The sequence below is a fragment of the Adiantum capillus-veneris genome, chromosome 23 (genome assembly GCF_014529385.1).
Source record: "Adiantum capillus-veneris isolate H3 chromosome 23, ASM1452938v2, whole genome shotgun sequence".
Taxonomy (NCBI): domain Eukaryota; kingdom Viridiplantae; phylum Streptophyta; class Polypodiopsida; order Polypodiales; family Pteridaceae; genus Adiantum; species Adiantum capillus-veneris.
The window spans coordinates 33,800,246-33,827,849 of NC_140953.1; the positions used below are offsets into that span (position 1 = coordinate 33,800,246).

A 27,604-nucleotide genomic window follows, 5' to 3' on the forward strand; every position below is an offset into this window, starting at 1 on the left:
CAAATTTCCAATGACTAGATGGAGGTGGTGGGCCCTGCTCTATTCCTTGCACAACCTCAGGGTCCATGTGCAGAGGGCTCACAAAGGGGTGCTAAGAGAGCGGATGATGAAGGGAGAACGGAGGGATCCAAGGATGTGGAGCTTGTGTAGGATCTGTGAAAGGAGCAGCAGAGGAGGAGGTACATGGAGGCTGAGTGGGGGCATGATTTTTTGGTGACGAGAGGACGCTCCAGCAGGTTGAACACAAAGGAGACAAGGTCAAAGAAATTTGAGCCCAATTTGGCCACTCTCGACCAATTGAGCTAGTCTTTGGTCGATGGAGCGTTGGGCTGTAACCCATGATCATCATGATGAGTCACAATTGGCCAATTATGTCAGGGTACCTCAAAATTATGCTTTTCAAGAAAAGAATCCTCCATCATTGCTGATGCCTTTAATGAATGCCCACTAACTTCTACCACCAATCACTAAATTCCTACATTAAAAAATTAAAATGTAATTTTAGCCAAGGAAACAGATAACCCATCTTTATGGCCTTTGCCCTTTGGGCAGGCCAAAAAGGAGGAGAGGCAGGCTATTCTTTTCAAACAAAAAAATGGAGAGAATCCCTTTGGATTCTTAGTTATTTTTGAATAAAACTTAGCTGGTAGTGGTACCACCTACTTTCATCATTCCTAAGTTCTCATCATCTCGCATGGAAAGATGGCGGCCTAGTCTTGATTTCCTCATGGGGTTGTTTCCTATGACGCTACTCTCATCATTTCCTATCATCTCATCCAAAAGAATATAAGAGAGAGAGGGGGGGGGGGGGGGGGACGCCCAAATTGTTGTATAATCTCATCCAAAAGAATACAAGAGAGAGGGAGAGGCTCCCATCAATCCCATGTTGTGTATATGAATGGTCTATTCTACCTCCTCCTCTACATTTTTTGGGGGTGTGGGTTTTGGCATTCCACAGAGAGAGAGAGAGAGAGAGAGAGAGAGAGAGAGAGAGAGAGAGAGAGAGAGAGAGAGAGAGAGAGAGAGAGAGAGAGAGAGAGTTTGAAAAGGATTTTGGAGCAGATTCTAGCAGTCATCCAAGGACACATTAAAAAAGAGGTCTTTGGCTAGTAGTTTCTCACTCTTCTCAAGCCTTGTGGGGATTTGGACAAGTATATTGGTGTGCTGCAAGAAGATCAAGCCATGGAGCACAATTTCCTTAAAGAGGTTGTGGACTCCTGCAAAAGACTTATTTGATCAGTGTGGACTGCAACCCAGTAAAGCCTCGAGTTGGACATTGGTATGTGATGAAGGACTTGTATCTGCTCATTAATGTTGAGAAACCAATCAAGAAGAGAGGGTGGATGTCTTTGAAGGTTAAAGATTATGAGGTTGACATCTAGCGGTGCAGCTATATAACCGCCACTACACCCTGCACACTACCCTTAGAGTGAGTACACTTGAGAGCTAGAAGAAGGGATGCTTTCTAAGAGCTTGTGGTCCAAACTCCAAATAGCTTGAGGGACAGGAGGGGCGTACATGAATTTTGTAGCAAGAGAGGAGTTCGTTGACAGATGTAGATTTCCCAACAAGTCTCATGAAGACATCACTAGACGCAGGTTCATCATAGATGAATGTAGTAGATTAATCTTTTGAAATAAAGAAAAAAAATATAGAGAGCCCCAAGTGGTCTGGGCTACTCGATCATTCCCGAGTCTTCTTGCAAAAATGAAAAGCTTTTGATGCTTGCATGGAAAATAATGTGCTAATTCTTGGAGCCGTCCATGCTGCTAATAATTCATTGCGATTGCACTTGATCACATGGCCTCCTCTCCCTTGCTACTCCCCATGACGAACTAGAGCTATTGAAGCTCTTTTGCTACAAGCCTTGCTTTGGGGCCTCTACGCAAATGCAGCCACAAGAAATCTTTGGTCTCTGTAGACGCTGATGACGGGCTCTCTTGTAAGTTCCTCAGCTTGAAAAGTGAGCCCCTACATCTCTTTATATGCCCCCATGGAGGCCGTCCTTACAACACCTCCATCGCTGTCCATCTCAAATTCCCAATGACTAGATGGAGGAGGTGGACCCTGCTCTAGTCATTGAACAACCTCAGGGGCCATGTGCGGAGGGCTCACAAAGGGGCACTAAGATAGCGGACAATGAAGGGAGAACGGAGGGATCAATGAGTGTGGAGCTTGTGTAGGATTTGGGAAAGGAGCAACACAGGAGGAGGTACATGGAGGCTGAGTGGGGCCATGATTATTTGATGACGAAGAACGCTCCAGTAGGTTGAGCACAAAGGAGACAAGGTCAAAGAATTTCGAGCTCAATTTGGCCACTCTCGACCAGTTGAGCCAGTCTTTGGTTGATGGAGTGTTGGGCTGTAACCCATGATCAAGATGATGAGTAACAATTGGCCAATTATGTCAGGGTACCTCAAAATTATGCTTCCCGAGAAAAGAATCCTCCATCACTGCTGATTTTTTTAATGAATGCCCCACTAACTTCTACCACCAATCGCTAAATTCCTACATTCAAAAATTAAAATGTAATTTTAGCCAAGGAAAAAGAGAACCCATCTCTATGGCCTCTGCCTTTTGGGAGGAGAGGCAGGTTTTTCTTTCCAAACAAAAAAAATGGAGAGAGTCAGTAGTCATCATTTCACATGGAAAGATGGCGGCCTAGTCTCGAGTTCCTCATCATTTCCTATCATCTCACATGGAAAGATGTCTTCGACAGCGGCCTATTCTGCATGTTTTGTACGCGAGCTTCTCATCGTTCTCGCCCAAATGCCCCGTTCTCACCAAGCTCGACCTGGTTTCACCGCAACTGGTACGACCCTTCTGATGGTTTTAAGGCAATGAAGCTGGCCTTGACAAGAGAATTTGACTTCTGCTCTGCCTGATGTATAATTGCTTTTGCATTTGTGATATTAATGGCTTCATACAATCAGGAATGTGCCTTCGCGCTACTAGATTTATAGTAGCTTTTGCGTTTGGGAAAGGGCTTTCGGCATAAACTCTGCATGCATTTACACAAGTACGTGGGGGCAAGTAACTCACGCCCTTGTTGGCCTAGGTTTGCATTATATGTTATTGGTGGTTGAGCCTTTTAGGCAGAAGCTTTACTTCCCTATCTCATTATGTGTGCACCTTATGTGAGTTGAGTGATAAGGAGGGGTCTGTTGATTACCACACTTACTTCTATGGTTGTTTGTGACCATAACCTTATCATGATTTTGTCTCCTTGCTTGGGGCTTAAGAATGCCATGCTAGTGCCACGGGCCACTTGCTAAGGGAACTTGGGCTCCGTGTCGAGGCGTTTTACTGCGGTCGGTGAGTCAGGATCAACACTGGGTTCTTGCTGTGGGAAAAAGGTGAGAGACAAGACACAACACAATGTTGCCAAACAAAAAGGACGCTTTTGAACTTGATATTTTTTAATTACTGACAACTTAGGAATTCGAAAACAAAGTCTAACTACAATCAAGGTTATGTGTTCTGCTTCCTTTAGCTTAGTTGAGAGCGGAAGAGAGAGAAGTGTGCCCTTGACAAAGAGAGCGCGAGAGAGGGCAAACTCCTCCTTATTTCCTCTTGCTCTTCCCTTAACGTGAGCACTTACTCCTTTTTTGTCACGTGCGCACTGCCCTTGCGCCACGTCAACAAGCTCCTGCTATAGTCTAGCGTCAGTCGTAGTCTAGCTTAGGACCTAGCCTGGCACTTTGTAAGCCTCTAGCAGGACGTGCATGCATCGGCCGGTCATAGTTGCATATCCTCTCTTGCACAGTACAGTCAGTCGGCATATATGCATTTTACTGCCTATGAACCACCTCTTAGCATTGCATTTGTTAATAAGTAAATTTTCATCTTCCAAATTGTGGGCTGATTTAGGAGGCTGCTCGACCCAGCATTTGTTACCTATAAATGAAGCTCCTTGGGCGTTAGAGAATACAGGGACCAGCAGTACCAATGCACCCCGCAGTACCAGGCACCAAGTACCCAGCGTTTTCCAGCCCTTCTCATCAGCGTTTGCAGCCCTTTAGCACCAGCGTTTTGAGCATGCAGTATCTCAGATTTCAGCCAGCAGTTCAGCGTTTTCAGCATGCAGATTTCAGCCCCTTCATTGCCAGTAAGGTGCAGATCAAAACCGTCAGTCACTAGCATTTTCAACATTTAACCATAGCCTTGTCGTCATCGTTGTCGACGACGCAGCAACAAGCATCTCAAGGAGTACCCGCAGTGTAAGGTGCAGTGGAAGTGAATGTTGAACTTTGCTCAAGATGAGTGCTCCGAACTGTGCTCAAGGGTTCCTTTTTATTACGGAAGGGAGAGCCTTCCGTTCCTTTAGTGAGAGAGTGCAAATGATCACAACAAAGTGGCAAACACTGTGAATGAAGGTGCTGATACTGATAGATAGAACTTTGCTCAAGATGAGTGCTCCGAACTGTGCTCAAGGGTTCCTTTTTATTACGGAAGGGAGAGCCTTCCGTTCCTTTAGTGAGAGAGTGCAAATGATCACAACAAAGTGGCAAACACTGTGAATGAAGGTGCTGATACTGAGAGATAGAGAGAGAAGAATATGACTGTCAAACCCTCCTCCGAAGGCCCCACTCTCTATGGCGAGAGCGGTCTACTATTGATTGCACAAATATCTACAATGCAATGGACTTGTCGACGATGTCGACGATGATGCAGGCGTCGACGAGACAGGCTGAAACTGAAAACGCTAAGGACTGAAATCTGCAAATCTTGTATCTGTTGAATTCTGACTCTATGTCGGTGACGACGGCAATGACGACGACGACGTGCTGAAAACGTAGATGCTGAAAGCTGTGAATAGGGAGCTGAATCTGCAAACGTTGGCTGATCTGACCGTGCGGTGAGGATCTGTTGCGGGAAGGTGAGATCTGCGAGGTTTGGGGGCTGTGGTACGGAGTTGTAATGCCGAAATCTGAAAACGTTGATGTAGAAAGGCTGAACTGTCGTCGAAAATTGCAAAATGCTAGGCTGAATTGCTGGTGCAAAAACGCTAGGGCTGATCCGAGGTCCTGCTGCAAAACGCTAGGGGGTCTGTTGTCGCCAGGCTGATTAGGAACTGCAAAAGGTTGGGGCTGATATGCATTTGTTGAGAAAACGCTGGCTGGTCTTGGTGGCTTGAAAACGCTAGGTCTTCTTGCCGGTCTTGCTGAGAAGGTGCACTTTAACTGTGGTCTCTTGCCTGGGCTGCCAGAAAGTGCTAGGCTAGGTTTCTTATATATTATCTTGCCAGAATTGCCCTACCCAGTTTCCCAACAAAGTCACTTATTAATAAGTGAAAAATGGCTAAAATAGGGAAATTAGGTTTTCTGCACCGTAAAATGCACCTGATGGAATCTGATGGTAATGCTGAGGATCCTCTGTGTGCAACCAGAGGATATGCATCTACTCTAAGTGTCTGGACATGCACGGTCTGCGAACAAACTCACAAAAGTGTCAGAACACTTCCTAAGCTAGGCTAACTAAACCCTTGTCAAGAAGTAGCTTGTCCACATACACATAGGGTTAGATGTGCGCATGACATCCTCTCCTTTTTAAAGTGAGGTACTGGTACCAATCTGCATGGCCTCCTTGTAGGTTGCCAACATTTCGGGATAGTCTTTGAAAAACTCTTTTATCAACCCACACTGCTTTGTGGGTTCCTCGATCCTTGAACTTCAAAAAGTACTATCTCACTTGCTTCTTTGAACCATGGCAAAACTGATGGAACAACACTTGCTCCGGCTCCATGACTTTAGCTTTATCGATGATCTCTGGTTCTTCTTTTGAAATGTCCTTTGGAGGTGTTCCCTAAACACTTTCAACCAAGAAACATGGAAAACGTTGTGCATTGACCATGAGTTAGGCAATTGCAATTTCATTGAAACCTCATTTATCTTTTTAATGACAGGAAATGGACCATAATCCGAAAAGACAACTTTGGACACTTCTTTACAACTTGCTTAAGACGTTGCTTCATGATTCTTAAATACATCCAATCCCCTTCCTTGATCGAAACATCTTGACGATGCTTATTAGCGTGTCGGGAGTAAGACTCCTGAGCCTTGCTTAGCTGAAGCTTCACACTCTCAGAAATCTTATCCAACGACCGACTTTTAGCATTGGCATCAGGCATTTGATTGAGCGAGCGAGTCAAAAGTGACTGGAACGGATGGCCAAAAGCTGCCTCATACGGAGTTCGACCAATGGCAGAGGAAAAAGAGTCATTCAATATAGCCTGAACCAATGGAAGATAGTGCTGATCTTGCACATATGACTTTAAAACATCAAAAGCAAACTGATTGTAAATCTCTGTCTGACCATCTGACTGTGGATGAAAAGCCGATGAAAAATTCAACTTAGTGCCAAAATTTTCAAAGAGTGCGCACCAAAAATTGGATGTGAACTTAACATCCCTATATGAAACAATCGATTTTGGCAAACCACGGAGGGGGTACCGATGCTTATGAAAACCATGCTACATCTTGTGCGGTGACTGTGGCCTTACAAGGAATCAACGTGCAAAACTTGCTGAAACGATCGACAATTGTCAAACATTGAGTGTTCCTTGAATGCAAACTAGGTGGAAGGTTAGTCACAAAATCCATGGAAATATCCTGAAAAGGTCCATCGGGAATAGGCAGCGGGAGCAAGAGGCCTTGCTGCTTACCTTGAGGAGCTTTCACCTTTTGACAAATAGTGCACTGTGTGACATAACGAAACACATCTTTGCGCATTTTAGGCTAATAAAAGAATCTTTCTATTTTTTCCAGGGTGGTGTTCATTCCCGTGTACCCACCCGTGAGAGAGTCACGTGCATCATGCAATATGGTTGTCCTTAGAGAGGGCAACATACATAGATGTTGACGAAAATACAACAACACGAATGAGATAGTTGCTTGGCCCTTGGGAAGCAAGAGCCTGCAACCATTGCTTACCAAACTTGGAATCCGCATACTGGTTCTTCATGCTGTCGAAAGATACACCCTGAAGAGAAATTGTGGATCTTGACTCAAGAGCCAGGTTCTGTCCTTTGTGACTCAACGCATCTGCAACAGGGTTAGCGTTTCCAGGCACATACTCAATCAAACCTCCAAATTGCTCAAAAAATTGTGACCACCGTGCTTTGGCGATCACTCCAATGTGCACTAGGCATAGACTGGAGCCACTTGAGGGCTTGGTGATTTGCGCGAACTGTAAACTCTCTACTATAAAGAAAATGTTTCCAATGCTCAAGAGAGTGAATGACAGACAAAAGTTCTTTATCATAAATTGAATAGTTCTTTTCTGCACTATTGAGCTTCCGACTAAGGAAAGCTAGTGGACGACCATGCTTTTGAAGCACAGTGCCTATGGCGACAATGCTCGCATCCGTCCATACCTCAAAGGGGTCATCCCAAGAGGCAAGGATAAGACACGGCGCTTCTGTCACCGCAACCTTGAGAGCTGCGAAAGCCTCAACGGTTGCCTCGGGTAAATCCACGCGCTGACGGCGAGTCTTTACCCCTTTCAAAACATCTGTCATAGGTGCGGCAATGCGTGCAAAATTCTCTATGTGTGAACTATATACTTGACATAAACCTAGAAAAGAACGCACATGTCACGTGACACATCCAACCTTATGTGTCCGTGGACAAGCTACAGCACGACAAGGGTTCAGTCAGTCCAGTCAGTCTAGATTAGAAGTGATCTGATACTTTTTGTGAGTCTATTCGTAGACCGTGCATGCCCAGTCACTTGTGTAGACGCATATCCTCTGGTTGCACACAACATGATCATCAATATTCCCATCAGAATCCATTAGAATCAGTTAGGGGAATTTTCGAGTGATTTTAGCCTATTTTCCCTATTTTTGACATTTTTCGGCAAGGGGGAGAGGCTCACAACCTTCGGTTCCCGGGAAAAAAATTTGCTTTAATACCACTGTAAGTATTCTAATTACTAATCCTTAATTAAGTACTTAAACTCATGATTAAGACTTAAGAAACTTGAACTTGACTCAGAGACAAGACTCGAAAGACTCTGTGTTTGATTGATTGATTGAACGATTGCCTGAAATGTGTTACAAGGGTGTTCTTATATAGAAACTGAAGAGATGCGATGAAGAGACATGACCATAGGTCAAAAGACATGATTCTAGGTCAATAGTCGTGTCCCTCTGTTGTAGAGTCGTGACCCTTCGGCGTAAAAGTACAGCCATTCGCTAAAGAGGCATGGTGAACAAGTGCGACTCTTGGGCGAAGGGACGCATTTTCTAGAGAATCAGGGGTCTCGGATCTGGTACGTCTTCGTATCTGCAAGAGAACCAAGTGAGGAAGGTAAATACAAAGATAAAGAATACGGCACAATCGTGACATCGTTGTCGTCATCATGGTCGACATCATCATCGTTGTCGTCAAGCATCACAACATCTAGAACCATTGTACCAGACTTGGTGTAATCTAAAGCAAATACCTCTCTAGCAATAGAGAGAGGGGCCCTTGGAGGGGGGTTTGGGACCCCATCTGGTGTCGTCTCTTTTCTCTCTCTCTCTCTCTCTCTCTATCACTCTCAGCACTTTCTCTCACAGTTCCCACTCTCTGGTTTTGGTATTGCACACTCTCTCTCATTAAGTTAAGGAAGGCTCTCCCTGTCTCTTAAGTAAAAGGAACCTTGAGCTCTCACTAATCACTCATTCTGAGCATACACCATCGTTCACTTCCGTTGCACATTACATTGTTATCAGAGCTCTTTGGTAGTGTTCGCACATAATTTTTTTGGCTTGTGTGATCGCACATATTTCTAATCTGTGTTTTTGAAGAGTGGCAGGTAACCCAAAAAAGAAGGGCTTGTCCAGCCTCCTCTCGCTCCTCTTTTCCACTCATTGAGAGCGGACCGTGCACTTAGCAGCAGGCCAATCGACTTGAGGTGGGACAAAGCAACCTTGGTGTGAGCGCAAGGCCGCCAAGGGGTGCACCTGCAAGAAGGAGTTGAGCTTGGGTAAGAGAAAAGCCTTCTTAAACATAGATTGCAAGCCAAGAACCCAAGTACCCAAGAACCCGAGTACCCAAGAACCCGAGTACCCAAGAACCCAAGTATCCAAGAACCCCAAGTACCCAAGTACTCAGTGCCTGGTCATCCCAAGAAGCGGAATGGATACTTTGCGTGAAGGTGATGAGAGTGGAGTTGGAGGAGACGAAGTTTCTACACTAGGTAGTAGGAGGGTTGTTCTCCGATCCTCCCATATCCCCATCTATGCCACGGATTGTACCAAGCCCTATGGAGACCTTGGTTAAGTCGATGATGGAGATGATGCTACAACAAGAGGTGCAATGCGCCACCATGGATTGAGACCGTGAAGAAAGAAGGGTAGCTATGGAGCTTGAGCGTGAGCAAGCACGCAAAGCTAACGCATAGCGGTTGAAGAAAGAAGGGCAGCTACGGAGCTCGAGCGTGAGCAAGCACATGAGGCTCAATGCGTAGCGGCCGAAGAAAAGCGAGCAGCGATGGAGTTAGAGCGAGAGGCGCAGAGGGACCAATGCATGCAGGAGTTGGTCCTACAGGTGTTCTCCCAAAGAGCGAGTCTCTCAAAGAGGTCGGCGAGTCATCGTGTAGCAGAGGTAGAGGCGACGACTCCAATAATCTAGTCACTGAGAAGTTGACGTTCAGTAAGTATGATGGTAAGATGGATGCTTTTGTGATTCATTCTTGGTTGCAGCAATTTAATGCTTACTTTGCGACTAAGAAGAAAACCAACAATAGTAAAGTCTTGACTGCTGCCATGTATCTAACGGGTGATGCCATCAATTGGTATCAAGCTTGACAGGAGTCATAGTTGGCGGAGCATCTTGAGCATCTCTCAGTTGGGTCCATTTCCAAGACAAGCTCAGGGCTCGCTTTATGCCACCACAGTACCTTGATCGGTTAAAAGAAGATTGGCGTGGTATTAAACAAAATTGCACTTTTGTTATGTCTTTTTCTAACTGTATTTTGCAGATTGGTGTTCAATTGCGCAAATTAGATGCAGATGGAAAGAAGGATTTCCTTTTTGGGTTAGATGAGTACATCAAGTTCGATGTGCAACTCTTCAACCCTACGGACTACAATGACGCCGTTAGAATCGCTATAGCGCAAGAGAAGAAGCACAACAAAGGTAAGCCGAAGGAGAAGTCAAGTACCCCTCAAGACCAAACGAATGGTAAGAACAATGGTAAGCATAACGGTGATTCTTCTTCTTCTCAATCTTCTTCTACACCTAAAGCACAAAACTCTCATAATGATAATAAAGGAAAGGCTAAAACTCAGGAAACTCCTAAGTTGACGCCTGATTAAAAATATGCTCAAGGAATCTTAGGAGGTTTGTTAACTCTTGAAGAACGAATCGAATTTGCAAAGGAAGGAAGATGTTTTGAATGTCACACGAAAGGTCACATAAAAAGAGTTTGTCCTAAGAAAGCACCAAAAGAACCCACAAAATTCACATCATCTGTTAATGCAATCACTGAGAACACTAATGTGTCCCAAGTTTCTCATGATCATGTAGATGAGTCTCTCATGCCGTGTTATGGTCTTGTGAATAGTTTACGCATTGTGATCTTGTTTGATTCGGGTAGTATGCATGATGTGATTACTGACTCTCTTGTGAAGAGCGCACGTTTAGAAGCTCTTCGAATAGATCCCATTGTGAGATCTGGATTTGCTCCTGGCATGCACTCTTCTTTCACGTATGAATGTTCGGATGTGACAATGTTAGTTCAAAATGTCGGTTTTCGTCGTAAGTTTGTGGTTTCTCCTCAGAAGACGTGATTTGATTTTTTGGCTTCAAGTGGTTTAAAGATTATAATCCACAAATTGATTGAAACGAAAACACTCTCTCACTGGCTGTGACACGAACATTCCATCTGTGTCATTAATCTCTCACTCTCATGTTTTGAAAGAGGCTAAAACACGTAGTCTCATAGCTTCTCTCAGTACACAGTCCCACATTCTAGAAAAGAATGAGTTATTGCATAAAAAGGAATCTGTTTCTATCTTTCCTTCTTCTAAGCACGACACACATTTTTTGCATGATAGAGATTTGATTGTTTGTAAGGAGCATCAAGCCTTCAAGTTGCTCCAGTCTGTACTGAATATACCTTGGAGTGACCGTCAAGCTAGATGGCTCCAATCTTGTGATCAATTTGGTGGTTTGATTGATTGTATTCTTAGTTAAGCTAACCCAATTGCAGATATGATCAATCATGCACCAATCTTGGCTCTTGAATCGAGGTCCAAAGAGTTCATTCAGGAAGTCTTTTTCGCATGATTAGTCAGTATGCATGGTCTGAGTCTCTCATTTGTGACGGTCTCTTTTATTTTCGTCACCGTCTTTATGTGTTACCTTCTCATAGGACCTACCTATTGCACGATGCACATAGTTCACTTACGGATGAGCACAAATGCATGAAGATCACTTTAGAAAAGATAAAGAGTTTGCATTCAAGAAATTTACAATGTTTCATGATTGTACGTCTTGTCAGTCAATTTTGCATGTTCATGCCTTGGCAGGACACAGTCATAGCAAGAGCACTAGCACGATTGTCCATTAAGCATTGGTTTTCCCCTTGTGGTTTTCCACAGTTGATAGCTTTAGGTCGAAAAGTCAAGTTTAGATCGCATTTTTGGCATGTACTTGGTGAACGGTTTGGTACTCCGTTACATTGTTCATCTGCATTTCATACATAGTCGTTTATGAAGCATAGTCTTTTTTCGGTCACTCCACAAGTAACAGCTGTGTCTATGATATTGTGTTTGAAGTGGTTTCAGGGATATTCCTTAGAGGAGATTCTTGAAGAAGATGGACTCGAAATCGTAGACAAAGTTGAAGCATTGGAGACAAAGCAAATTATTTTGTGTCGCTTTGGGCGTGGTCCAAAGAAGCAAGCACTACAGACTTTCCTGAAGTTCAAGTGTTGCGGGGCCCACGCAGCAGAGTGGGCCGGCGAAGAGTTCTTCACAGACTCCCAAGAGTTGTTGGCAGACTAGATGGAAGCCATACAGCTTGGTACCAGTACCTCACCTTGAAAAGGGGGGGATGTCACGTCCACATCTAACCCTATTTGCATGCAGACAAGCTGTACCTACCTCTAAGCCTAGGAAATGTTCTGGCACCTTTGTGAGCTTGTACGCATGACGTGCATGTCCAGGCACTTAGAGTTGCTGCATACCCTCTGATTATACAACCCATTAGCACTAGCATCAGTACCTAGCACCCAACATAAGCATTTTCACCGCATGAACTCATTTTTCCCAAACTGCACGTGAACCACCTCTTGAATCTCCGAGCCATGATCCACAAGCGCTAGAATAGGCTCATTAATATCCACTTCAGAAAACCATTGTCCTTTTTTTGTATCCACTTCATAAAACTTTGCTTGGTCACTCACTGGGAATCTTCAAGAAAGTACTCTTTCTGCAAAGCCTTTTTAAATTCCTACCAATTTGTACCTTGCGCTGCTCGAATCTCTTCAATGCGAGCCCTAAGCTTAGGCACCACAATCAAGTGAAATCCTTTCATTGTATCGTGATCAATAACACGATGATCCTCCATAGATTGCTCATAAATGTTACAAAAATTTGAGATATCACGCCCTTCGAACCTCTACAATTTTTCAGTTACCCCGTGCGGAACTTGTTTAATGTGTTCGCTCTGTTGAAATTGATGCTGGGAGGCTTGCTGTTGCTACATGTAAGCCGCAAATTGTTGCATCATCTGCTGCATCGCTGTCTCTTGTGGTGTCATCATTTTCTCTGCCAAATTTTCCACCCCAGCTCGTTTCGCGTCGGTTCACTAAAGATATCGGGGTGTTTTACTGTGATCGGTGGGCTGGGATCAACACTGGGCTGCTTGCTTTGGGAAAAAGTGAGAGAAAAGACACAACACAATGTTGCCAAACGACGCTTTGGAACTTGATTTTTTTTTACTCACAACTTATGAATTTGAAAATGAAGTCCACCAACTACAATCAGGGTTATGTGTTCTGCTTCCTTTTGCTTAGTTAAGAGCGGAAGAGAGAGAAGTGGTGCCCTTGACAAAGAGAGCGTGAGAGAGAGCAAACAACTCCTTATCTTGCCTTGCACTTCCCTTAACTTGAGCACTTAATTCTCTCTTCTTTTGACTTCCCTTGCTCTTTTGTATTCTAGAACAATACGCCCCAGGTTATTTGTTGCAAGTCTAAGCTCTTCTTTGATTTCGTGAAGCTCTTGAAGCTTAGTGCCTTGAAAGCTTGGAGGTTTCCTAGCTCTTTTAGGTTGGAAGTTTTGCTTATTAACGGCCCGATCAATCCTGTAATTTTGTTGCCCAATTCATATCTGTTGCAATGGGCTATTTTCTTATTTTTGTGAGTAGTTTCTATTTATTGAAATTAGGATATTCAAATGTGTGTACTTGAACCGTAAAGGTTAGGAACTGTAGATCTACTGGAATTGATAAAAGCCATTAGAAATGAACAACTCTGATGTGTCATATGATGGTTGACATTAAGCATTGCGAAGGGGTTGTACCGTTAGTTCGGTGGGAGAGAGCGGGAAGGGATGCATCACGTGATCGGTGACGAGAGCATCGGAAAAGGAATATTTCATTAGTGTGGTAGGAAATCCTAATTGGAAAAAGAAATACGTATAAAGACGCAAGCACAAGAATAAAGATGGGTTCTGAGAAGCTTTTTTTAAAAAGCGGAATATTTTTAAGTGCTTTCCCGCGAGGAATTTGTGTTTGCATTGCATCCATGTAAGCCATATCTCCATTACAAAGGAAATAAAAAAGTCATTTTTGCATTACTTTGAATGACGCACTAGACATATTTGTACTCAGATGTCTAGTGAGAAAAACCCTCAATTCCGATGATTCATGTAGAATTATTTTTCTTGGTGTCTCAAGCGAGAAAACCCTCTCACTCATACATCCAAAAATTTATTTAGAATTATTTTTTGTTAGATAAAGCTAATTTAACACCACCTTTTAAATTTTAGGCCCCCTCAGTAGAACTTTGTAAGTTAGTGTTTCTCTGTTTCTTCTTCTTCTTCTAGGATTTAGGCTTCTCGGCCGGTTCCTGCAAAACGCAGTCAAGTTAGTCCAAGACCTGAAGGTCACTCAGATGTCCTAGTGCCACGCAATTGGTCACATATGCAAATACCACAGAGATAATTGTTCCCGACATAGAAGATTCTTTCTTTGACCAAGAGATTGGTACGGACCACCTTTCCAGGGAGAGTGAGTCTGTGACTAGCCAAACGAACGTATTGGTCCAATGTGTGTATGACCTTGATGCAAAACCCTAACCCTAAAACTCATCATAGGGATGGAGATCTAGATGGACGATGGTCGACTACAATTTAAACTGTTTCTTTTGGCTCAGGAGCAGTACGAAGCAGCCTACAGTTGCCTTATCATCATAGAGGCGGAGTATAGGGCTATTTGCAATGCTACATGTGAGTCAATGTGGTTATGGAGGCTACTTTCGGAGAGTGGCTCGCCACAATAGACGATCACGATCTACTCTTTAACAACCAAAGTTGTATAGCCATTGTGAGGAGCACGGTTTTTAATGGCCGGACCAAGCATATAGAGATACGATACCATGATGTTTGCGAGAAGACCAAGGATGACTCGATTCGACTAGAGTATGTTTCGATGATATCTTCACCAACCCTCACCACATGCGATATTATCCTCTCATGCAAGCTTCCTTGGATTGGTTCCCCATCTAGGAGCTGAGAGGCAGTGCTAAGTTTTAGATTCCTATCTAGTGGTGGCCGCATTATCTCCTCGGAGCAGATCAAAGGAGTGTGGGCTGTTTTGTGGCTGTGCCCAACTGAACTTGAGGTAGACGACCTTTCTCGATGGTGCATTCCATAGTGTTGTCCGCCCGTTAGGTTAGCATGAGGCAAGACCCCTAAATCCTAGGGTTTCCCCGAGGTCAGAGTCTCAGTTTTCTATAGGTTTCACTTATAAAATGTGGGCAATATGGCACTAGAGTGACTTTTACACATTTTACTAGTAGTAGGTCCATTTATTGCTAGTCGTGGGGTATTATGCTGGGTAGAGCATAGTTTTGCCTCTTCCCCCCCCCCCCCCCCCCCCCAAAAAAAAATTATAGGGAGACCCCCTTTGTAGCGTTTTGTCACGTGCGCACTTTACTTGCACTACATGGACATGTTCTGCTACAGTCTAGCATGAGTCTTAGCTTAGGACCGAGTCTGGCACCTTTGTGAGTCTTTAGCAGGGCATGCATGTCCAACTGGTCATAGTTGCATACCCTCTCTTGCACTGACAACATTTCAGCACTTGGGTGATTTTCCGCATGTGAACCACCTCTTACCACCTTATTATTTAATAAGTCAATTTCAGCCTATTATTTAGATCATCGTGGGCTGGCCCTTTTGCTTGCTCGACCCAGCATAACTCTCCTATAAGAGCAGCCCATGGGCAGCGCTAGATGGCAGACCCAACGTTTTCAGGCCAGAGCAGCAGCGTTTTCAGCCCTCCTTCTGAGCAGCGTTTTCAGCTTTGGAGACCTGCGTTTCAGGCAGATTAGCCAGCGTCTTCAGCTTTGGAGCGCTTGCAGATTTCAGCCCTTAGCCTTGCCATGGTTGTAGACCCAAACCATCGACAATGCTAGTAGATCCGGCATTCAGCCATAGACCCATCGTCGCCGTCGACAAAGTACCCCATCACCGAGTACCCCTTGTGCCTTGGCTCAGCATAAGGATCCACAGACCCATCAAGAACCTTGTTGTCGTCGTCGACATAGATCCACAGACCCGTCGAGAACCTCGTCGTCGTCATCATCGTCGACATAGATCCACGGAACCCATCGATACATAGATCCATGGAACCCATCGATACCTCGTCGTCTACATAAACCCATCAGTACCTCGTCGTCGACATCATTGTCGTCGACATAGACCCATGAGTTCCTCGTTGTTGACATCATCATCCTCGACATAGACCCAATAGTACCCAACATCAATAGCATCAGTACTGAGTAGCATCAACATCTCAGCATTTAGACATTGTATCAGCATTGTACAAGAATAAAGAAGGTGCTTGCTCTGGCAGCAGAGCAAGGGGGCCTTGAGGGTTTGGGACCGGACATCCCGTGTCGTCTCTCTCTCTCTCTCTCTCTCTCTCTCCGTGTTTCATTCAGTTCAGTTCAGTTCTTTCAAGTGAAGTAAAGTGTCCCTTGTGTTTGTGCGGAGTACTAGATGCGAGCTTAATCCTTAAACACTTCCGTTGCACCTGACATGTTTGGTCATATCAGTGATTGCAAAGCTTGCCAGCGTTTGGGTCCAAAGCACTCTACCTTTAGCGTTTCTCTATGTGGCGTTTCCTCTCTTTAGCGTTTTTGCCGACCAGTAGGTGGAAGTTTTAACGAGGTGAGTTCGAATCTGAAGCCTCTCTTTTGTTGGAAGGGGGAGAGCTTTAGATGATGACAATGCTAAGGAGGTACCTGCAAAAGATTTTTCCTAATAAGTATGAATTGGAGCAAGTTGGGAGTAGGAAAATATGGCCACATGGCAGACTGTACGGATTTTTGAAAATTGCGTTGCACTGCTGATGTGGCAAACTGTACGGATTTTTGTAAATTACTTTGGCAACTTTTTGGCAGCTCATGTGGACTTTTAGGGATCGGATGCTTAAGGGATAGGATGCTTTTAGAACTTATGCTTTTGGGGCTCTGCTTTTAGCATCCCTTGTACTCTTTATATGCCCCATGGTCCATTCTTTGGGGCATTTGGATGCAGATCTTGAAGAGCTAGACCCATCAGGAGTTGTACCATGTTGAAGCAATAATAAAGAAATACCGAAAGGGGTGCCAGTCTTTGGGGCCAACGCATCTAGGCACGGAACTCCGCCAAGTACTCTATGTAATCACTTCCGACGAGTGATCGAAGGAAGTACAGAGATAACTGCAAACTTCACACTTTAATACTTCAAATACTTCAAATAATGCTCACCTATGAAGCAGCTGAACATCAACATGCTTTTAGTGCACTGGTTAGGCTTGCAACTTGCAACCTGAGTGAGTTTACATGGTTGTAATCACTCAAGACTAGAGGTAGAGTTTAATAATTTACCCACTCCTTTGGTATTAGATGGTGTATTGAAGCTTCACTGGTTGTTTCTCTGCTCTCAAATTTGGTGTAGAGCGTGAAGCTCTTTGATCACTCCTTGACTTTATGTGTGCAACAATTAAAGTAGTACAATTGATTAAGTGTAAGGAATGCACTTTTGGTTAATCAATCAAATCAATTGGGTGCTTGATTCTAATTGTTTGTTTGGGTCTAGACTCTAGCTAGACTAGCACGACAAGAATCAGTGTGAGCTATGGCATAATTGGGCATTATTAGCTTAACACAAGATTATTAAAAAGAACAGATTCTAATAAAGTAGGAAAAGATTACAAGGCATAAAATGGATTTTCCCCATTTATTACAAAGAAAGAAATGACCATTATAGAGGGGCTTCCAATGGATGGTCCCGCCCTATATCAGAGGACCAACTAAGAGATAATTTAGTGTGCAGCTCCAATGAAAATCAAGAGGTGAAACCATCCAATAGAAACCTAAGAGTAGATGGAGTGATTTAAGCTAGATTGGATGAAGATTATGTATGACCTAAGCTAGGAGTAAAAAGTTTGTGAGTATAGGTAAAAACCTCTTTGGCTTATTAATGCTTAGGAATCCGTGCACACTTAAATATCAACTAAACTTAGAGATTTTATGCATAGAATATGTGAGTGTTTCCTATCAATGTCATCTAAAGAAGCCACCCTTCTTGGGGATGAGATAAATCAAACCCTTTTGACTCTGAGGCATCACACTCGTGTCCATAACCCACTGCGTAAACAAAGACCAAGCAACTCCGCATATCTCAAAAAAAAAGCCAGGGGTCAGGCCATCCTCTCTTTACTAAAAACCTATTTGAGAGCCCATAAAATCTCATGTCAACTGCAAGAAACTTGATTGCTTGTAAATATATGTCAATGTGAGGATTTAATTATAGAATTATTTGTTGTAGTCATTGTTTAGTATGGAGAAATTCTCATCGTGTCCTAGAGAGTTTAATTTTTCTAGTTTGACACGAGGTTGTTTGTGAAGGCTGAATATTGAGAGATGCAGCAACTAGTTTCATCTAGAAGTCACTTTTTATGCAGGTGGAAGTCGTGTTTGAAAATGGCCAGACTTTTCACCTCTCTGCTGAGTTTCTCAGGGTGCAGTCGCCTGCTGCAGACAGCAAGCGGAGGACAATATCAGGAGAAAAGGTGGGAATTGTGCCTTGTTTGGTGGGCTTTGATGGTTTATGTTCTGTTACCAGATAGGTTGGACTAGGCAAATGTGGTGCTTGTTTAAGATATGATGAGCATTGCCGTTTTTTGAATGACATTCTTTCTAATCAAGCTATCATGCTTATAAAAAAAGGTGCCAATCTGTTCCTGTATCTGTTTTTTGATAAGACAAAGGGGTTTACATTATCATGGTTGAACCTAGGGCTGCGCAGTGTCAGGCGTAGGCATCTCCCATGAGCTTGGAAGGTTCATAATGGGATCCCATCCTGGGGCCATTCACATCATCATTTGGGAATTGGGATGACTGCAGTATGAATTTGCACCGCAATAAGCAAATGAGGCCAGATGCTCTTTTTTTCATGAAAGAGGGTCAGGACCTGAACCCAGAACCTTCTGGTCATGAAGCACAAATCTTTACCATCAGACTTACTGATTTGGGACAGGATCGGGTGCACCACAATTTAATCAGGAGTATTGGCCAAAGCATTAAGCAATCAACTTGGACCAAACTATCATATGTAAAGTCCCTAGGTAGTCCACAAATATATGTGACACTGTTCTTTCTGCAATGGCATGACTATTGGATGTAAAAGCTTTGTTGATTTCAGTTTATTGGTTTTGGGCTGGTTGTAACCATCCTGTTTTAGAGAACTATGGCTGAACAAATCTGGCGCAAATCAGTATCGCTTGGTTTATACTCAGAACTGCTTAGAAGGCTAGATGGTCTGGTTTATCTCCATGAGGCTCATTGGCTGGCTCAAGGCATATACAAAGCATGGGCATGGACTGCGAAGATTCCTCATCTCGAGTTGGTGACCATTGATGCTGCACATAGATTCTGGATCTCGATAAATCTGGCTTTTGTAAGCTGCTGGGTTAATTTCAACAAAGGTCTAGACAGAATTGTATGCTGACTATCATGTAAATTATTGCCATATGCCCCTCATGCTAGGAAAAGTCTTGCTCTGGTTAAGGAGCTATTGAGTGAACCTAAAGGTAGAAAAACGACGCGACACAGTTTAGTTTACCGCTTTGAATTCTTTTGGAAGGTGAACAGCCTATATATGTTTAAGCATGTAGAGCTCTATATTATAGAGGGAGTTATTCCATTATATTCACAAAACTGTATTGTATCGATCTGTAAGGACTCTTGCTATTTCATTTCCATTCTCTTCTTAACAATCTCATGGGAGGATCTCCCGGCTACCTAAACCGCCTATGGACTTAGCACACGTGTCGTACTAACCACCCCACCACAGCCACTATCCGCAGCATCCCCTAGCTAGGCCAACGTCCAAGGACTTCGGCGCTCTCCTTCAAGACCAAGATTCCCATACCATCCGGCCTCACCTCCTCGAGGTGACCTCATGCATGTCTAGCCTCGCGGGTTGACCATTGGCACCCTACCATTGGAGGTCGATGTCTACAAATGAGACCTTGGCCTCCTTTTATAAGTAACCAGCCACATTGGCCAGGTTCACTCTGTCCGCTCGGACATTGGACACCCATTCTGACGGTGTCATAGACTAAGTTCCCTCTTCTGTGCTGGGGACATAACACACTTCCAGTCTTAAGAACCATTATGTCCTCATCAATGAAGTGGGGTTATTGGTCTTTTAAAGCTTTGATTGATTTTCGGATAGCGAATCGTTCAGATTGATGCTTCCATTTAATTAAGTACTCTTCATAAGCACACCAACGCAAATGATGGGCACAATGATCTAAAACAGTCTTCGGCTCTCAAGGAATATATTGAGTTTGGATACATTTTCTTCGATAGGCACAATAGTGCCAATTTCACTGAGTTTTTCTTCAAGGAAGCTGGCATGAAATATTGGATATACACTAACATCTGAGGGAAGAGCCATTTTATAGGCAAGAGGACCAATTTTCTTTGTGATCAAGAACGGACCCCAAAATCTAGCTGAAAGCTTATAATGCTTTTCAGTTTGCTTAGTCTTGGAATCTTTGGGCATCTTGAGATAGACCCATTGTCCCATATCTAGAATCTTTGGAGATCTCTTTCGATTAATATAAGTAGTAACTCAATCCTGAGCTATAGCATTTCTTGCATATCATACAAGAAATCACGAGCTTGGTGATCTAAACCAATAGCAATAGGGGATTTAGGCTCAAATCCATACATCAACATCAATGGGCTAAACCTAGTAGTAGAATGCTTGCTACTATTATATAGGAAAACTCTCAACTCTGGAAGATACCTTTTCTAATGTGACTACGTATGAGAGACATAAGCCCTTGTCTTCCAACGTCTGAATCATCCTTTCAGTGTGTCCATCAGATTTGGAGTGATCAGAGGATGGCAACTCAACTTTGTGTGAAGGTGAGCAAACACATCTTGCCAAAATCGTCTAGTGAACTTGGTATCCCAAAGGTACTTGGATTGGAAGGACGAGAAAACCGGTTCCGGTAGGATTTTTGGCTAGGTACCATTGGACCTTTTTGGCCATCCTCTAGAGAAAGAGCAAGTTTGATAGCGCCTTTCAAAGTATTGCATTTTTCTTTACCATGGGAGGCCTCAACGTCTCTTTTCAATCCTAAAGCAATTGTGAACTTGCATAAAATCTGGAATTCTCAAAACGATTTCCGTATATTTGTCCACATACTCATGAATAATTAAATTCCTTTGTGACAAGAAAAACCATGCATGTAGAGCTCAAGTACGTTATATGGAGGCACAAGGTCTATAGTAGCTTGAGATACATATAACAACTCACAAATACTACAACTAAAACCAAAGAAAGAGAAAGAAAAGCTACTGTGTATCTGATGTCACCACCAAAAAGGGTTGGTGTCAGGTGTAGGGGAAGGGTTTAAGGATTTTTCTCAGATCTAGTACTTCGCACAAACGCTAGGTTACTTTACTTTGCTTGAGAGAAACTAAACTGAACACACACACACACACACACACACACTTATATACTGTTCATTGGTTATATGTAATTGAAGAAAAACTCTCAAAAAAGAAAAAACAAAACACCCCCCCCCCCCCCCCCCCTCCCCATTTTTAAACTCCTGCTGCCTGGACCATACTAGGTCTAAAAAACTTTTATTGATTGTTTATTTTGACCACTACTACCGGGGGCCAAGCCCTTTACTAAGTGAGCTCTGTCGAGCGTGATCAATGTCTATTGCCCTCGGGGAGTAGCGAAGGCGGCCCTCATCCTCCTCCCAGACTGTCGATCTCCATTGAAAGCTATAGGCGTGCTACTCGATGCTATATCTCTTACTCATGGTGGAGCGTGGCCTTCCTCTCTTGATACCGTGACACTGCACAACGGCAAGACTTGCCTCCTCCTGCTATAAAAACAGGTGAGGGCGCATCTCTGCTCCTCACTTAGCTATATTGGGTGTGTTGAGTTATTTTGTGAAACATTTGCTGTCTGCTTGCTACTACCAAGGAGAATGGAGCTCTCCTCGGAGGTGACTCAGGTGTTCAATCCCTCCTCTGCTGAGTTTACTGTTTTTCTGCACTGTTTTTTACACATACTAAAGGTCTTTTGCTTGGTAAAAACACGCATACTGTGTAGGCTCGTTCTTCTTGCAAAAACTGAGCAAATAGCACTTTCTGTTGATATTCCTAAAGGGCTGGATATAGTGAAAATAAGGATTGGAGCATTCTTGCCATATGCATAAGAAAATGCTCCTGACCTAGAACTTGTTGGGCTGTCTTTGTGGCTTACTGTAGGCTATGTCGATTGTTGCAGGTTCATATACTTTAAAACTTGACTGGTTATTTGTTTGCTAAAAGCCTAGACACTATGGGTGGCCGTGGGCCTCTTGTACATAAAAAATGATCATTGTCTGCATAATGGGGTGGCCTCAGGGTGCAATACTTCACCTCCACATAAGACTGCGTGTGCATGAATGGCAGTAGGTGTTGGTGAGTATTTGGTGTTGAGTATGAAGGGTGGATTGATGGCCGTTCAGGCTTTTGTTGGATGTGAAGCAAAAGGCGGGCTGTTACTGTGTACCCACTGTGTAAATGGTTGCTACAAGGGATTATGGCCAATGGGCGACTTGGCGAAAACAAACAGCAGGTTGCTGTCGCTGTGATTACTGGTTTTTTCTATCTGACAGTCCTCGAAATCAGTGGGGTCTTTCTTTCTTCTGTGATTAACTGATTGCTCAGCATATTTGGGAACTCATAGGCCGGACATTGCATATCGGAATAACCTGGCATCTTTTCCGAAGGTAAGTATATAGCAGCTCATTCTTCTAAACTTTTGAAATAGGCCATGGTTGGTATGGCCAGACACTACTGTTCGAGATAATCGATAATGACTCTTTGGATAAAGAAGGTAAGTGGATATTTGGGCTTGGGTATAGCTTCCAAGCTTTTTGGCAAGAAAATGAAAAAGTTTTTTTACTACTCTCCTAAACTAGTTACATTTTTGTCTTATTGGTTCGTGTAAAAAAATGAGGTAATCACCACCAGCATCTATAACCTCTGGATGAACAAAAAAATGTCAGATCTCGCATCTTTTTGTTAAAAAAAAGTACCTTTGATACCATGGGTTATACTGATTGAAGAAGGTAAGTATATGGTTGCTTCTTTATACATAGTCACTGAGCGGTGGCTCTTGGTGTTTCCCTTGATGGACTCCACCATAGTTGAAAAAGGAATATGAAAGATTGCTAACATACTAAATGAATAAACTAGCTTGTCTAAAGTAATTAAAACCTATAAGATGGACATGGATAACAACTGATATATTCCATTGATACCTGTAAAACACATCCAAGGCTAACAGAATTGTTGTCTTGTTTGGATGGATGCAGGTAAGGACTCTATCTTATCTTGGATGGCTTTCTTTTCTTTGGCAAGCAACCTTTCTGTAATGAAGTACTCACTGAGGAACCAGGAAGTTCTCCTATTTCTAGTTTTACCGAAAGAGGATCTCTTTCCTACAATCATTGTACCTAAATAATTCTAATACTGAGTTATTTTTGTACATATCAGTTCATTTATTCCTTGGCCAGCTGTCTTTTGAATGTAAAAATTCAATTATGTCTTATTAGTTAAGATTTAAACAGCTACACACACATCCTATACGTAAGGTTTCTCCTTTTTGGGAAAACCGGGATGTTGGCCTAGGATATTTTCTTAGGAATGGAGCTCTAAATTTGACCCACAGTCGATAAATCCTTCATTGGTAGACTTGTGTTAGGTGGCCCCCTTTAGACTCTTTTTCGTGGTTCCCTGCTCACAGCTACCATAGTCTCTGACTTTGCCGGTTGAAGGTTTGCAGGACCAAGTATACTTTACTATTTAGACACTTTTTGCTAATCTTTATGTCACTTTTTTCAGGACTGCTCACGCTATAGATTGATAGCTCGCATGAGCACTAATCACAACCCTAAGAATCATGCAAAGATTCTTGATCAGATTAAGCTTTACATTAAAAAACAAACACCAAAGGATGCCTTGGCTTCTAGAACTAGACCTTTCCTTACTAGAAAAGCCAAACTATGTACTACATACTATGGCAAGAAAAAGTAAACCTGACCTCACTGTTTTTGCAGACTCTGGCCTTATCTCAAGGATTGGAACTCACCTCGGAGCCCCTCTTTGTGGCTTCATCTCTTGTCCTCAGATGTATAAGCAGTTTGGATGCTTCACAGCTTATTTATGATTCAGCTCTTGTCTCGAATAAAAAAACTGTCTATTTTGCATATGTTGTCATTTAATGATTGGGTAAAGATTCTGGCTACATTGGACAAGGACTCCCTAGAAGGAATTAACTTATTGACCCAATATATTGTCCAACTTCTCGTCCTTGCTACACAATATCAGTAAGAGCTTGCTCAGTTTTCCTCTTCTGGAGTTGAGCTGTCAAACTTTCTTAGGAAACTCTGTGGGCTTAACCCCTCGTTTGTCTGTACCCCGAATAACCCCTCCATCCCTCCAACCGGAGGAATATTTTGTAGAGATAGTGCTGCACTAGAGGCAGTAAAAGAATTCCAAAACAATCTTTGTTCCCTCAATGTTGTCAACCTCCTGGAGATGGTACCAAAAATCTCTAAAGTGTTCCCTGTCCTACCAATAAGACAAATAGAAATTGAATCTCTCGGAGTTGATCATCAACTATGGGTTTTGCCGAACAAGGCTTTCCTTGCCCCTATTCTTAGTGAAACCTGGGTGTACTTGGCCAATCTCCCAGCCTCGACAGTGGAAGACTGTAAACTCAAGATTCTCAAAGGCGGGCAGTTCCTAGACAAGGGAGAACTAATTAAAGCACCCTTTAACCTCCACCTCATCGACCACTCCAAATGCCCCTCAAATGCTGGATTGTACATACGTACTAAAGGAAGTATGGAATTTGCAAAAAGCAACCCTGATTTCTACACAGAGTCTATCTGGAATATCTTCCGCCCCTATGTAAAATGTGCTTGCAGGTTTCTTGACCCCAAAGCTACCTGTGAATCAAGCATCATGTGGTTTGACCATGCAATATGGTTTATCCTCAACCACTTGGATCTGTTATTCCTAGAGAAACCTGTCGACTTTCATCTATCCCTCATCTGCTCTTGGCTTGGTGGACAGGCTAAGCAGATTGTGATTGCACAAATTGCCTTTAATATTTTCCGTGGTCTTATGCATGATATTCTGAAAGAGGTTAAAGCAGATGAGCCCGGTCTATACCTCACCACCTATGCTAACTTTAAAGGAGTCAAATTCATCACTAATCTGCTTAAACCTTGTATTGAAGATGATGAGTCTCCTGCTTTAAAAAGAGCTAACTCTGTGGCTACTCCCAACTCCTTCACCTCGTTTTTTACACTTAGCTCCTCATCTAGTCGAGGAAAATCCCGTAGTGTTACAAGAGGGAGAGGCAGATTCCCCGCAATCAAAAACTTTCCTGAAATCTAACCCATGAATATATTGCAGGTCTCTACCAACCCTTGTGGAAGAAGGATTCTCGGCAAAGATGATTCGAATCATGGTGCTATCTACATACATTGTATGTTTCACAATATCCTTCTCTATTGGATCTCACCAAAAAACCTTTTTTGTGAGTGCTTTGACTTATTTTTTGGTGATCATAAACTGCTTGACAACATTCTCATAGGATGGAAATACCATCATCCTATAAAAGGATTAGTTTTAAATAATGACTTTCTTAGACAAGAAACAATACCTTACTGTACTTGCTTTCAATTCATCTCATTCTGCAGAAACTTTGAAGGATTTGATAAACATGTTTGTACCCAAGATCTTAGCATTATTGATAATATCACAATACGAAGATTACTAGCCAAAGGGCTCAATCACATACCCAACTATCCAAAAAACCCTTACCTTGCTTTTTCAGCTTTACTTAGCTGCCTCACTGACCTTGTCAGTGCTCTCTGACTGGAGATGGCAGTCCTACCGGACTTAAAGGAATTAGTGAAGGAAGGCTTCCTTCATAAAGTTTCTCTACTTCCTAGGAAATGGCTTTTGTCTGATAGCTCTTGGCTTACTCCTCAACTAGCTCTTGATTTTCAACTAATCTCAGATAAATGGCTTGTGGTCGGGCTTGACAAAAGTGCCAATTGTCCTACTATTATGTGCAAATACCTTGCTTGGAAAGCCGCTTGGGATCGAGTTTCAGGAAAAGAATTCTGTCATACTAACAAAACACCGCAAGAGATCTCTGACAAGATCTCTAAACATCTAGGACAACTTGGCTATTCTCTTAATAACACCAGGCTACCTGTACTATTTCCTACATATAAATTCCACAAACATAAATTCAGATGGATATCTAATGCCTCTAACTACATCTTCACAGATATCACCAAGGATATTACTTCATGCCTCGATATTATTCTCACAGAATTTGAACTCATTTGTGCAGAGAAACAAAAAATCTACAAAAACTTCTTAAATATCCAATACAATCCCTTCTGGCTAACAAAAAACGCTATAGAAGTCACACTTAACCTTCCTCAACATATCTTTCACATCTTTTCAGCTGACATTACACAATGCTATGAAAACATTCCACTTAGGGGAGAACTCGGCCTTAAGACTGTTTTAGCTAAGGTTATTAAATTAGCCTTTTCCAATGCAAAAAAAGAAAGTATCATTCTATCTCTCTATCCAAGAAACCGAGATGGATTCAAGCATCCCACTCCATACACCCTCTACACTTCAATGAAACAAAGATCTGCGCCTATATCTTCTGGCTGCTGAATAACTGCACTGTGATTGCAGGCGGCTGCTGCTTTAACCAATGCCTTGGCATTCCTATGGGCTTCTCTTGCTCACCTCTTATGTGTAACATCTACCTTTCCTTTTTTGAATACAAATGGTGTCTTAAAAACTTGAAAACTAACCATAAAATACTTCCATTGTTCAATCATACTTTTAAATATATGGATGACCTAATGAGTGTTAACAAGAGAATGTTCTCTAACGAGATTAATCAAATCTACCCCCACTGCTTAAAGATTGAGCCTACCTCCCTCCCAGATAATCCAACTGCTGTTGAGAAATTCTGCAAATCAACCCAATTTCTCAACCTTTCAATTTCCCTTCATTCCCTATCTACAGGCGGTTATGACCTTAGATTTATCTGGAGAAAGGATCTTCTCAAGCTTCCTCATCTAGAATTCATCAAAAGAAATAGCAATAGGCCATACAAAGTCTCTATTTGCTCCTGTATTGGCATTCTCTACTTAATTTGTTACTTGTCTTCTCTGGTCTGGGAAGAGATATCTGTGCTAATCAAAATATACTGTAGGAACGGGTTTAACCGTAATCAGATCAAGAATACCATCATACAGGCCCTCATTCGACATAACTGGCCGGGGCTATTGTTTCAAAAAAGAGAGTCTCATCTCTCTCATTAGGCAGTAGGCCCCCATACACAATGGGCCTACTACCGACCCATTGTGTGTGGTGCCTGGGTTAGGGCGGGTAGACACACACATACACACACACACACACACACACACACACACACTTATATACTGTTCATTGGTTATATGTAATTGAAGAAAAACTCTCAAAAAAGAAAAAACAAAACACCCCCCTCCCCACCCTTTTTAGACTCCTGCTGCCTGGACCATACTAGGTCTAAAAAACTTTTATTGATTGTTTATTTTGACCACTACTACCGGGGGCCAAGCCCTTTACTAAGTGAGCTCTGTCGAGCGTGATCAATGTCTACTGCCCTCGGGGAGTAGCGAAGGCGGTCCTCATCCTCCTCCCAGACTGTCGATCTCCATTGAAAGCTATAGGCGTGCTACTCGATGCTATATCTCTTACTCATGGTGGAGCGTGGCCTTCC

General features: G+C 42.9%; 1 protein-coding gene across 2 annotated transcripts in view; it reads left to right on the plus strand.

Annotated features, from left to right (window-relative positions):
* The first annotated feature begins 2,596 nt into the window (after window positions 1-2,596).
* Window positions 2,597-27,604, plus strand: part of LOC147427619 (Myb domain protein) — a 95,652-nt gene continuing 70,644 nt past the window's right edge. Inside the window, exons 1-3 of one of the 2 annotated variants that reach the window (XM_086496572.1) lie at window positions 2,597-2,812; window positions 18,171-18,278; window positions 25,216-25,288. In XM_086496572.1, the coding sequence (XP_086352698.1) occupies window positions 2,699-2,812; window positions 18,171-18,278; window positions 25,216-25,288 (295 nt within the window). In that variant the 5' untranslated portion in view covers window positions 2,597-2,698. The remainder of the gene's footprint in view (window positions 2,813-18,170; window positions 18,279-25,215; window positions 25,289-27,604) is intronic. The other variant, XM_086496571.1, reaches the window with a different exon arrangement.